The 11,393-nt window shown below is 52.7% G+C and overlaps 1 protein-coding gene across 1 annotated transcript in view; it reads left to right on the forward strand.

The window, feature by feature from the left end:
• Positions 1-7,495, forward strand: part of PGM1 (phosphoglucomutase 1) — a 21,041-nt gene extending 13,546 nt beyond the window's left edge. Inside the window, exons 2-6 of the mRNA XM_056497781.1 lie at positions 1,013-1,164; positions 4,103-4,238; positions 5,825-6,008; positions 6,275-6,409; positions 7,260-7,495. Of these exons, the coding sequence (XP_056353756.1) occupies positions 1,013-1,164; positions 4,103-4,238; positions 5,825-6,008; positions 6,275-6,409; positions 7,260-7,349 (697 nt within the window). The 3' untranslated portion in view covers positions 7,350-7,495. The remainder of the gene's footprint in view (positions 1-1,012; positions 1,165-4,102; positions 4,239-5,824; positions 6,009-6,274; positions 6,410-7,259) is intronic.
• Positions 7,496-11,393: the final 3,898 nt, after the last annotated feature.

The raw sequence follows: 11,393 nt of genomic DNA on the forward strand, positions 1-11,393 counted from the left end.
GCACAGGTGACAGCCCTGGGGAGGGCACGGGGAACAGGTGACAGCCCTGGGGGAGGGCACGGGGAACAGGTGACAGCCCTGGGGGAGGGCACAGGTAACAGCCCTGGGGGAGGGCACAGGGCACAGGTAACAGCCCTGGGGAGGGCACAGGGCAGAGAGCACTGCCCAGGTAACACCCCTAGGGAGGGCACAGGGCACAGGTGACAGCCCTGGGGAGGGAACAGGGCACAGGTAACAGCCCTGGGGGAGGGCACAGGGCACAGGTAACAGCCCTGGGGGAGGAAACAGGGCAGAGAGCACTGCCCAGGTAACACCCCTAGGGAGGGAACAGGGCACAGGTAACACTCCTGGGGAGGAAACAGGGCACAGGTGACACCCCTGGGGGAGGGAACAGGGCACAGGTAACACTCCTGGGGAGGAAACAGGGCACAGGTGACACCCCTGGGGGAGGGAACAGGGCACAGGTAACACCCCTGGGGGAGGGAACAGGGCACAGGTAACAGCCCTGGAGGAGGGAACAGGGCACAGGTAACAGCCCTGGGGGAGGGCACAGGTAACAGCCCTGGGGGAGGGCACGGGGCACAGGTGACACCCCTGGGGAGGGCACAGGGCACAGGTAACACCCCTGGGGGAGGGCACAGGGCAGAGAACCCTGCCCAGCCAGGGGATGCCCCTTTCCTGCCCTGGGGTTTCGCTGCTTCTGTCCCTGTGGCCGCTGAGCGGGGCGGCGCTGCCAGAACAGCAGTGAGGTTTCACGGATTCAACCCTGTATGTTGGAATCCTAAAGCCTGGGAGTTTGGAGCTTTCTGTACTGTCAGGCACTGACCCATAAGGGAACACTGCTTTTGACTTGAGGCCTTGGAGAAAGCTTCCAATTTTGAGTGATTGTCCTGGTTTGAAGGACAGGTGTCTGCTAAGAAAGGCAGAAGCCTCTCTTTGAAATGGAGAATGTAAATCCCCTCCCTCCAGTGTCTTCAGTGGCCCCCCAGGGGAGCTGCTGATCCCATTTCAGAATCCAGGGATGTGACTTGGCTTCTTACCTTGGCAGGGTGGCCCAGGCTACAAAGATTGCTTTGTATGAGACTCCAACGGGCTGGAAGTTCTTTGGAAACCTGATGGATGCAAACAAACTGTCTCTGTGTGGAGAGGAAAGCTTTGGGACTGGTAAGTCAGCATTCCCAAAATCACCCAGGATCAGGTGTTGTTCCTCCTCCTAGCTGTTTATTTTTAGAGCTTGGGATTTTATCTTTCATTGTAAAATATTAAAATACAAAAAAAGCCTTAGAGGAATTAGTGTGGAAATGAGCACAATGCTAAAGATTTTGTGAGGTAGGAGCTCCTTCTCCTCCAGTTCTCCAGGAAGGCACGTGGAGATATGCAGGAAGTTTGGGGCCTCTTTAGTAGCCTGGTCACTGAGTCTGTGGGGATTAAATGCAATGCTAAATATATTTTTCAACCCTTGGTGGCCAGGAAAACCTTCTCAGTGTTTTCATTTCTGGAAAGAAATACGGTTTGGAGCATGGAGTTTTATTAGGGAAGGTTTCAGGTCACTATTAAATCTCTGGGCTTAATAGGACCCTCATTTTCCTGTTCTGAAAACAAGGTATGATTTATAAAGTTTAAATTAACACTTGCCTTTGAACAGTCTAAGTGAGTTACTGAGTTACTGAGAAACAAAGTGAACATCACAAGGAATTTACTGGGGGTGTGCAGGGCATTGAATCAGCAGCTGATTCCTACAAAGGCTGAATTTTATCTGAATTCTCCCTGAGATGTTTTTCCTGTTCTCTAAGGATTTCTGGTGGGATATGCAAGGCACAAGGTCCTGAGGGAATTTCTCAAGCCTTGTGTGTTTTCATTCCACCACACCAGAAAAAACCTTTTAGCTGGTGTGTGGGTGCCTTAAACCCCCAAATACCTGGAGTGAAGTGCTTTGAGGAGCTGGGATGCACAGCTTGACAGAAAAGGATTAGCCCAGCTTTCCTGTGGCTGAGGAAATGGAATCACAGCTCTGGGGGAGAGCAGGTTGCTATGGGGCTGAGCAGTCTCCAGAGACAGTATTTTTGCAGTCAGATATGTGGGACTGGGATTTGGCTGGGGGTTGGAGGGAAAGGTGAATTTCAGAGAACCTGGTATGTCTGTAGAGAAATCTTGAGGTAAATAATGAGTAAAGAATGATTCTGGAGTTCTGCTGAGTGATTTCAGCATGTGCTGAGTTTATATCCTTGTCTAATGAGAGGGCACTGGTGCTTCAGGAGATAAATAAACCAGATTCCTGGAGCTGTTGATGGGAGATGATCTCAAATGAGCAGCTCCCCAAAACTGTTTCCACCTTTGTATGAGCAACAAGCTGAGTTTCTCTCCACCCCCCAGCAGAGAAGGGACTGCCTCCCAAACCAAAGTGATTCCAGTGGCAGCAGGGGCTGAGAGAGAGGTTTGGGATTTTGGCCAGGCAGCAGCACATCCCAGGGGTGGGAGCTGGAGCAATTTGGGGGAACAGATTGGGAAAGGGCCCAGGAGTGTTGGACTGCCCTACAATTCAAATGCACTTAGGAAGGAAAAAGGAATGAAAAAGGGTGAGGAGGGTTGGTTGATGGGAAGTTAATGAGTTATTTAGAGCTGGACAGGATGGGAGTGTTGAAGGGGAGAGAGGTGAAGGAGCAGCCAAAAGACCCAGTAAAAATTGAAGCAAACTGTGAGGCAGTGGGGCTGGAGTCCAGCAGCAATTAGAGTAATGTGACATGACAGAATTCCTGCTTGCTTCCCTGGGTATTTTATTCCAGCAATAAGTTGATACATCACATGGGACTGGTGTTTGTTTAGCATTCCTCTGCATCACCTCTGCCCAGCTCTCTCTGCCCTGAGGGACTGTGGGGATAATTTATGGCCACGTCCACAACAGTGGGATTTGTGCAAAGCACCAAGTAACCCCTGCCCTGCCCCCAGCCCTTTCCCAGAGGATTCCCACCCTGGCACTCCTTCAGAGGCTGGCATGGCAGCTCTGCAGTGCTCCTGGGATTTCTTTAATACCTGTTTGGAAGTTTTCCAGGGTGGGCTGGAGAAAACTTTGCATCTGTGGGGCACAGGATCAAACTGGCGTGCCAGAGGCACTGAGTGGGGGCTGAGGTGTTCTGGGCCATCTGATCCCATTAAATCTGGGGGCTGTGTAAGGTCCAGCACCTCTCAGGTTTCCCAAGGGGTCAGTGCTGTGCTTCTAGGGCAAGGCTGGGCTGGCTCTGGCTGCTTCCTGCTCTCCTTGCAGTGCCAGCTTTGGGGGAATCCACAATGAGAGGCAACAGGCACAAACTGAGGCCCAGGAAATTCCACCTGAACATGAGGAAAAACTTCCTGAATGTGTGGGACAGATTGCCCAGGGAGGTGTGCAGTCTCCCTCACTGGAGACAGTCAGAAATCTGGATGCAGTCCTGGGCCCAGGAATGGCCCTGCCTGAGCAGGGAGCTTGGACCAGACACCCCAGTGTGTTTCCTTCCAAGCTGAGCCATTCTGGGGTTCTGTGAATCCTCCTTTAGCCAAGAGAGGGGCTTTTCCAGCCCCCAGTGAGAACAGGCTGGAGCCTCTCCTTGCCCTGCTGTTGCCAGCCCCATGGCTGGTGCTCCCTGCCCTGCTGCTCCTCTCCCTGTTCTGGGGTGATTTGGGGTTGTTGGGGTTTGGTTCCCCAGGAGGGCTGACATTCCCCTTGGTGCTGGCCAGGAGCTGATCCCAGGGTAGTCTTTGGCAGACAGGACACAACAGCTGCTGAGGAGTTGATGTTCTCCTTGTTGTTCTCCTTCCCAGGCTGCTCCTTTGCATTTGCCTTTTGTTTTTCATTTGATGCTTTTTTTACTGTGCATTCCCTGCTCCTTCCTTGGGAACAGAGTTAAGGATGTGTGAACAAGGAGAGTCTGTGTGTGTGTGTGTGCGCCTTTTATTTGGGCTGGAGCTGCAGCAGATGAGATCCTGACCCATTTTAACAGGGGTGCAGCAGGGATGGAGCTCTGGAAATGCTTCCCACCTGTGAGCTGTGCCAGGGGATGGTGAGAGGAGCTGAGGTGGGGGCTGTGGTGTGAGAGGAGTGGGAATTGTCTGTGCTGTGGCTCCCCAGGCTCTGACCACATCCGAGAGAAGGACGGGCTGTGGGCAGTGCTGGCCTGGCTCTCCATCCTGGCCGCCCGCAAGCAGAGCGTGGAGGACATCATGAAGGAGCACTGGCAGAAGTATGGCAGGAACTTCTTCACCAGGTGGGCAAAGTGCTCCTGACACCTCCCTTTGATGCCTTGGCTTTTAGCTTTTATGTTTTTTAGATTCTCTGCTGCTTGGTGTGTAACTCTGAAACTTCATGTTGGGTGTTAGTGAGTTCTCTTCACAATTCCTTCCCAGCTGGAGAATCAAGGACAACTGGTACCCAAAAATCATAAACAGCAGTGAAGGGAAAGGGGACAAGTCAGGGGCTGAGACTTCATAGCCTGGGGCTGTGGTTGGATAATTGACCCCAATGTGGAGATGAACCAAGACTTATAAAAGTGTAAAACTCGTGACCAGGATCCATCCTGGATTTGATTTGGGTGCAGCCCAGGCTGGGCTCTTGCACTGCCCAAGATGGATCCTTTCAATAAATTCCTATTTTATTCCTTTTGCTCTGTTCAGTCTCTGTCCCAGTCAGCCTTTCCAGGATCACCATTCCCTGTCCTGGGTCAGAGCAGAGCCCTGATGGCACTGCTGTGTCACCTTGGGGCTGTTCTGTCATTCCATTGCTGTTTGAACTGCAGTAATTTAAAACTCCCTGAGCACCTGGAGTACCATGAAGTGGGGATTCACCATAACCCTTTGTAGTGTGCAGCTGCAGTAGATATGGAATATGGGTATGGAAGGAATGGGAACTAGCCTGCACACAAGCAGAGGTGGGAACACTATGAAACCATTAGGCAGAAATCTTTCAGCTTGGAAGATCTACATGAAAATTCCATCTCAAATTGCCAAGTGAAAGAAATTGCCTTTCCTTTCTATTTCTTTTTTCCACCCCCCTCATTGCAAGGCCAGCACACATCTGAGGCATGGAAACCTGGGGAAAAATGCCAAAGTCTAGGATAAAAAGGAGCCTTTTAACACTCGAGGGCTGTGTCAGCACGCTGAGCACAGGGTCAGGCAGCAAACAGAGCAGCACAAATCCTGCAGGCAGCAGGAACAGGGATCTGGGATCCTGCAGTGGGCTCCAGCCACTCTCTGCTGCCTCTCCTACCCAGACAGGGACATAAAAGCTGGATGTTTTCCTGGTGTAGTCACTGCTGCAGTTTGCTGTGGGGATGCACTGAGGGTGTTCACAGTAAGCATGGGGGAGCTGTGGGCAGAACTGCAGGAAATTCTTGGCAGTCAGTTGGATCCTGGCCCTGGCCCTCAGTCTGTGATACTCAGTGTGAGACAGCACTTTGTGCTTTCATCTCCTGGCACCAAATGCCTTTGAGAAGCTGTGCTGTATCCCAAGGATCTGTGTGGATGTGGCTGTAGTGCTGCACACAGATCCTCCTCTCTTCTCATAGAATCCCACACTGGGTTGGGTTGGGGGAGACCTTAAAGCCATCCAGTCCCACCCCCTGCCATAGGGAGGGACACTTTCCACTATCCTAGGTTGCTCTAAGCCATGTCCAGCCTGGAGAGGGGATCCAGGGACAGCTTCTCTGGGCAAAGTGTTCTGGTGCTTATGTGTGCCTGGTCTGCCTGTTCCCCCCTCCAGGCTGGGAGCAGAGAACACCCCCAGAGCTGGAGAAGGGCACCCCAAACCATCCCTGCATCCTCCCCTCCCTGACCCCTGTGTGTGTGCTGGCTGCAGGTATGACTATGAGGAGGTGGATGCAGATGCTGCCAATAAGATGATGAAGGATTTGGAGTCGGTGATGTTCGACCGCTCCTTCGTGGGGAAGCAGCTGTCGAGTGGGGACAAATCCTACACGGTGGAGAAAGCTGACAACTTCGAGTACAACGACCCTGTGGATGGCAGTGTCTCCAGGAACCAGGTGGGCACAGAACTGGGAGGGCTCTCCCCATGTCCTGTTTCCATGGAGAGCAGTGGGCTGGGAATGCTGCCATGTCAGTCCCTGGTTGTTCTTTCAAGCTCTCCAGTGTGGGTTAGGACAGATGTTAATCCCTCTAGGAGTGGGGAGAGCTTAACACAGGAGCTTTCTGTGGCTCCCTGAAGAGGAGGGATGCTAGGAATCATGGAAAACACCTTGGCTACCCAGGAGCCCAGAGCTGAGAGGCTCTTCCCTCCTGTGTTGGGCAGGGCTTGAGGCTCATCTTCTCCGACGGCTCCCGCATCATCTTCCGGCTGAGCGGCACCGGCAGCGCCGGGGCCACCGTGCGCCTCTACATCGACAGCTACGAGAAGGATGCTCAGAAGATCAACCAGGACCCACAGGTGGGTGCTGCACCTCAGTGCTGCCAGGGCTGAGCTCTTTCTTAGCCCTGCTTTGCTTGGAACTGTGTGGAGGTGCTGGGAATTTTGGTATCTTTCATCCTAGTATAAGTAGGATTATTAAAAAAAAGTTCAGTGTGGAGCGAGTATTTCTGGGAATCCCTCACAGCTGCCTCTGCCATAGCACAGTTTTTCTGTGTCTGCTTTAAAAACAAAACCAATGGGATCACAGGATGCAGCTGTAGCTAAGGTGAGACTGCCCTGTTCTGTACTGAGTTCAGTAAATGATCTGCAGCATCATTTACAAATGCTGCTGAGCTCTTGTCGGCACTGGAGGAAAAGAATCCTCCTCTTGTATTTTTGTTTAACCTGGATATCAGGAAGGAGTTTTTCACACAGAAGATGGTTGGACACTGAACAGGCTACCCAGGGAATGGGCACAGCCCCAAGCCAGAGCTCCAGGAGTGTTTGGACAATGCTCCCAGGGGCAGGGGGGGATTGTTGGGGTTCTGTGCAGGGTCAGCAGTTGGATTCTATGATCCTTGGGGATCCTTCCAACTCAGGATATTCTCTGATTCTCTATTCCCCAGCAAACACTCTGTGGGCTCTTTTTGCCAAACTTACTAAATTACTATAATTCACAAAAAGCAGCAGCACCACTGGAGCTGGGGATTTTCTCTGAGCAGTGCATCCCTGTCACTGGTCCCAGAGCTCAGGCTGTGAGCCCAAAGCAGCCTTTGGCCAGGAGAGCTGAGCTTTGGTGTCCTGGGCTGGCCTGGATGCTGAGGCATGCAGTGTGGCAAGGCTGCATGTGCTGCTCTGCAGCTCTGAGCCCTCTCTTTCCTCCCTGCAGGTGATGCTGGCACCTCTCATTTCCATTGCACTGAAACTTTCCCAGCTCCACGAGAGAACCGGCCGCTCAGGGCCCACCGTCATCACATAGAGCCAGCCTGAGCTGGAGCTGCACTGGGGCAGGCAGAGCCCCTCCCTGTGTCAAATTGTCACTGAAAGAGGAATATTGATTTTATCCCTGTATTTAAGAACACTGTTTTGCTGCTAAGGATAGCCAATAAACCCCAGCCCTCAGCACCCCTTGTCCCCTTTGCTGCCTCTCTTTGTCCCCAGCACTGCTGGTGGGTTGGGTGTGGTGCTCCTTACACAACCTTTGGGGACTCCTGGCTTTTCCTTAAACAAAAGATTCTAGGAATAACAGAAACACTTAGTTCTTCAATCATTCACAGGCCTTTTATACTATCTTGGAAACTTTCCTGGGAAAGAAGCACAAATACTTGATCCGAGTTTGGATGAGCTTGTTTGCTTGAATGTGGACAGTAAAAGCCTTGGAATAATCAGATTTGCAGGCATTAATGTGCAATATCTTATCCAAGGGCACAGAGAGGGTCACTGTGGAGACAGCTGTAGCTTGGTTTGATGTTAGGGCTGTGCAGCTGCACCTTCCTGCTCTTTTCCTGGAAGTACATCAGTGGGATGAGTCCTGTCCCCTCTTGGTTTGCTTGCCATTGTCACCCAAATCCTGCAACCCCCATGTCCCATCTCACCTTCTGCCCAGGGCAGAAACTTAGGCTGAGTTCCTGGGCAGGCCTGAGGGAGCAGCTCTGTTATCCAGGAATGTGGAACATCCCACACTCATCCCAACCTGCCAGCACCACTTCCAAGGGAAGCTGGATGTGCTGACAAAAGGCTTTTTATGTCACCTGTGCACAGGTGAGGGGTCTCTGCTGCTCCATCTGCACTGACAGTTCTGCTGGGGCAGCTGCTGTGCTGTGGGGTGATAAAACCCCTCAGAAACCAGATGCAAACAATTCTAAAAGCTGAGGTAGGACCCAGGAAGAGCCTGTGCCTGAGGCTGGCAGAGCTGTGCTTTCCACATTCTGTCCTGTGCCTGCCCAGTGCTTCCCTGGGCAGGATTGTTCCAGAGGTTTCCCTCAGGGCTGCCTGCAGAGCACTAAACCAGGAAGCTGGGATTAGTGGGGGAAAAGCAATTTGGCTGCTCTAATTTGCCTTTCAAGCATTGTGTGAAGAAGTGACCCCAGAGTTTATGGTTGGCCTCTTGTTAAAGCAGGTCAGTCCTGGGTTCCTCTTAATGGAACTGTGAGTGTTTTTCAGTCAAGCTCTGCTAAAAGCTGCTCCCTGCCCATCCTGGTGCTAACAGCTCGCTGGTGACACACAGCTCTCCTCTCCTGGGGCTCCCAGCTTCTTTCAGCACCTTCAGAATAGAGGCAAACTTTCCTGTGCTCTCATGGCTTTATCTGAGCTCAGTTCCTCCAGCTGATCCTTCCCACCACACCTACAGGAGCTGCAAAGTCAAGCCCAGACTGTTCTCCCTGTGACAATTTGTGTCTGTGCAGCCCTTGTCTCTCTGGCACATGGAATCTGGAGCTTTGTGCCATGGGGAAATGTTCTTACAGCTCCCTGGCAGGACCCTGGAGCCAGGTGGGGATTGGACTCCTCTCTGATACTGGTGACTCAACAAGAGGAAGTTGCACATGGGAGGTTTAGGTTGGATATTTGGGAAAATTTCATTTTTCCCCAAAGGGCTGTCCAGCCCTGGCACAGCTGCCCATAGCAGTGGTGAGTCCCCATCCCTGGAGGGGCTGAAAAACCACACGTGGATGTGGCACTTGGGGATGTGGTTTAGTGGTGGGATTTGCAGTGCTGGGGAACAGTCAGACCCCATGGTCTGAGAAGGCTTTTCCAGCCTCAATGATTGTGTGGTTCTGTGGCTGCTGGCCAGAGATCCCTCTTGGGGAAGCCTGGCTGGATTTCCCTGCTGGGTCACTGAGCAGGATGCAGCTCTTGGCAGCTGCCCCAGTGCCAGCACAGCCCTGACTGCACAGCACATGCAGGGAAAGTGGCTGTGCCTTAGGATGGCTGGTGCAGCTCAGGTATGGGAGGCTCCAGAGGTTCAGTGAGTCCTGATTTTCTCAGGAAATCCACTTTTACCCCTGGGCTGGGTCCTGGTGGATCCCTTCCAGGTCAGGGACACGGGGAGCACGGGCAGTCCTGCAGCACTTGATGCCTTTGCCAAAGCCGTGGCCACAGAGGGGTTTGCAGAGACTCAGCCCCTCTGCAGATGGAGACTTGCATGAAAAATGACTCCTGCTCTTTCTCTGCCTCTCTCCAGGCCAAAGCTCAGCACTCCTGTCCCAGAGGAGCCCGATGAGATCCAGATGTCTCAGTTGTAGCATTGGAACCTTTACGTAAGGCAGGATCTCATTTCTGGGTGTAGTTTGCACTGCACAGAGATGGAAACACATCCCAAGAACTCCCTGGGAAGAGCAGGACAGCCCAGCCCAGAGCAGAGCTCAGCCCAGCCCCAAACTGGGCTCAGGAATTCCTTGTCCCAGCCTGGCTGGTCATGCAGAGGAGCCATGGCCAGGAGTCGAGCTGGCAGGAATCAGTGCCCAGGGTGACTCCCAGCACAAGGGGGATGGTTGAACCCCTGTGCCTGAGGCACAGAAGCTCTGAAATCCTGCTTTTCTGGAGGATTTCCCACCCTGGAGATGGAATGTCTCTCTCTAGATGGCAGCATTGGTAAAGAGTCTCTGGGCCACCTCCAGCCAAGACCTCACTCTGCTGTGACTTCATCAATAATTCTGGGATTCAGCCACAATTCCTGTGATTCTGAAGCCCTGGTGAGTGCACAGGCTGCCCAGCTGGTCCCTAAGAATGGGCTCCCACACAGAAATATTGGCACAAACCACAGGTTTGAGACTACCTAAAACAGTTCAGGGAAACATTGAACAGTGCTGTTATTGATGGGGTCATTCCATGTGATAAAATCCAAAATCTAATCCCCAGATCTTCAGCACATGGAGTTTTGAGCAAAACTTCCAGATACCCCTGAAAAAAAAGTGTCCTTTACCAGAACTGTTCCCAGGTTCAGGTGGGGAAAGTGGCAGCAGATGAACTAAAACAATTATCAAATCAAATCAAATCCCATTTGTTCCCTCAGTTTTCAGGCACTGATCAGACGTGGGACCATCAGCACATTCCAGTGTTTCTGCTTTTTTACCACCACCAGAAGAGCTTGTCTCATCCCTTCCCTTGGTATTCCCTCACATTCCTCAGCTGTGAGAGGCTCTGGGAAGATCCCATAAATGCTGAACTGGGAGCAGAAAACAGCAGGGCCAGGCAGGTCCAGAGTGCAGGTGAAGGACCAGTTCAGGGGGGAGTGGTAAGGATGGGACAGGATCAGGAGGTGGGAGCAGTGGGGTGGAATATATGGAGAGTGGCAGGGATAAAATCTCCAAAGCAGAGAAGGATTTGGGTTTACTGCCTTTGCTTTCACAGGCTGTGATTATGAGCCAGAATCCACAGGGATCAGAACCCTATTCCCCATTCTGGGAAATTGCTTCACAGGTCACGGCTGACCCTGCTGCTCCCAGCACCCACCTGCACTCAGCTCTGTGAACTCCCACTCTGCTCTGGGCTGAACTCAGCTCCACACGTACAGCTTGATTGCAGGGAACTAATTAAGTTTTAATTAGGATGAGGAATCCTGGTGAGGTCCAGGTCTGAAATGCATCCAGGCTCCTCGTGTGACAGCGTGTGAGAGCAGCCAAGGCTGCAGCTGTTGGGATGGATCTCAGTGATGATGGGGATCAGATGCTCCCAGGGCTGCTCTGACAGACCTGGGGGGGTTCACCTGGGGAAGGGGGAAGGATTCAGGGAGAGCTCAGAGCCCCTGAGCCCTGAGGGGGCTCCAAGAGAGCTGGAGAGGGAGAAGGGGTGGAGGGACAGGACACAGGGAGTGGCTTCCCACTGCCAGAGGGCAGGGCTGGATGGGATGTTGGGGAGGAATTGCTGGCTGTGAGGGTGGGCAGGCCCTGGCACAGGTGCCCAGAGCAGCTGTGGCTGCCCCTGGATCCCTGGCAGTGCCCAAGACCAGGCTGGATGGGGCTGGGAGCAGCTTGGGACAGTGGAAGATGTCCCTGCCCATGGAGCTGGATGAGCTTTAAGGTCC

The sequence above is a fragment of the Oenanthe melanoleuca genome, chromosome 8 (assembly GCF_029582105.1).
Source record: "Oenanthe melanoleuca isolate GR-GAL-2019-014 chromosome 8, OMel1.0, whole genome shotgun sequence".
NCBI lineage: Eukaryota > Metazoa > Chordata > Aves > Passeriformes > Muscicapidae > Oenanthe > Oenanthe melanoleuca.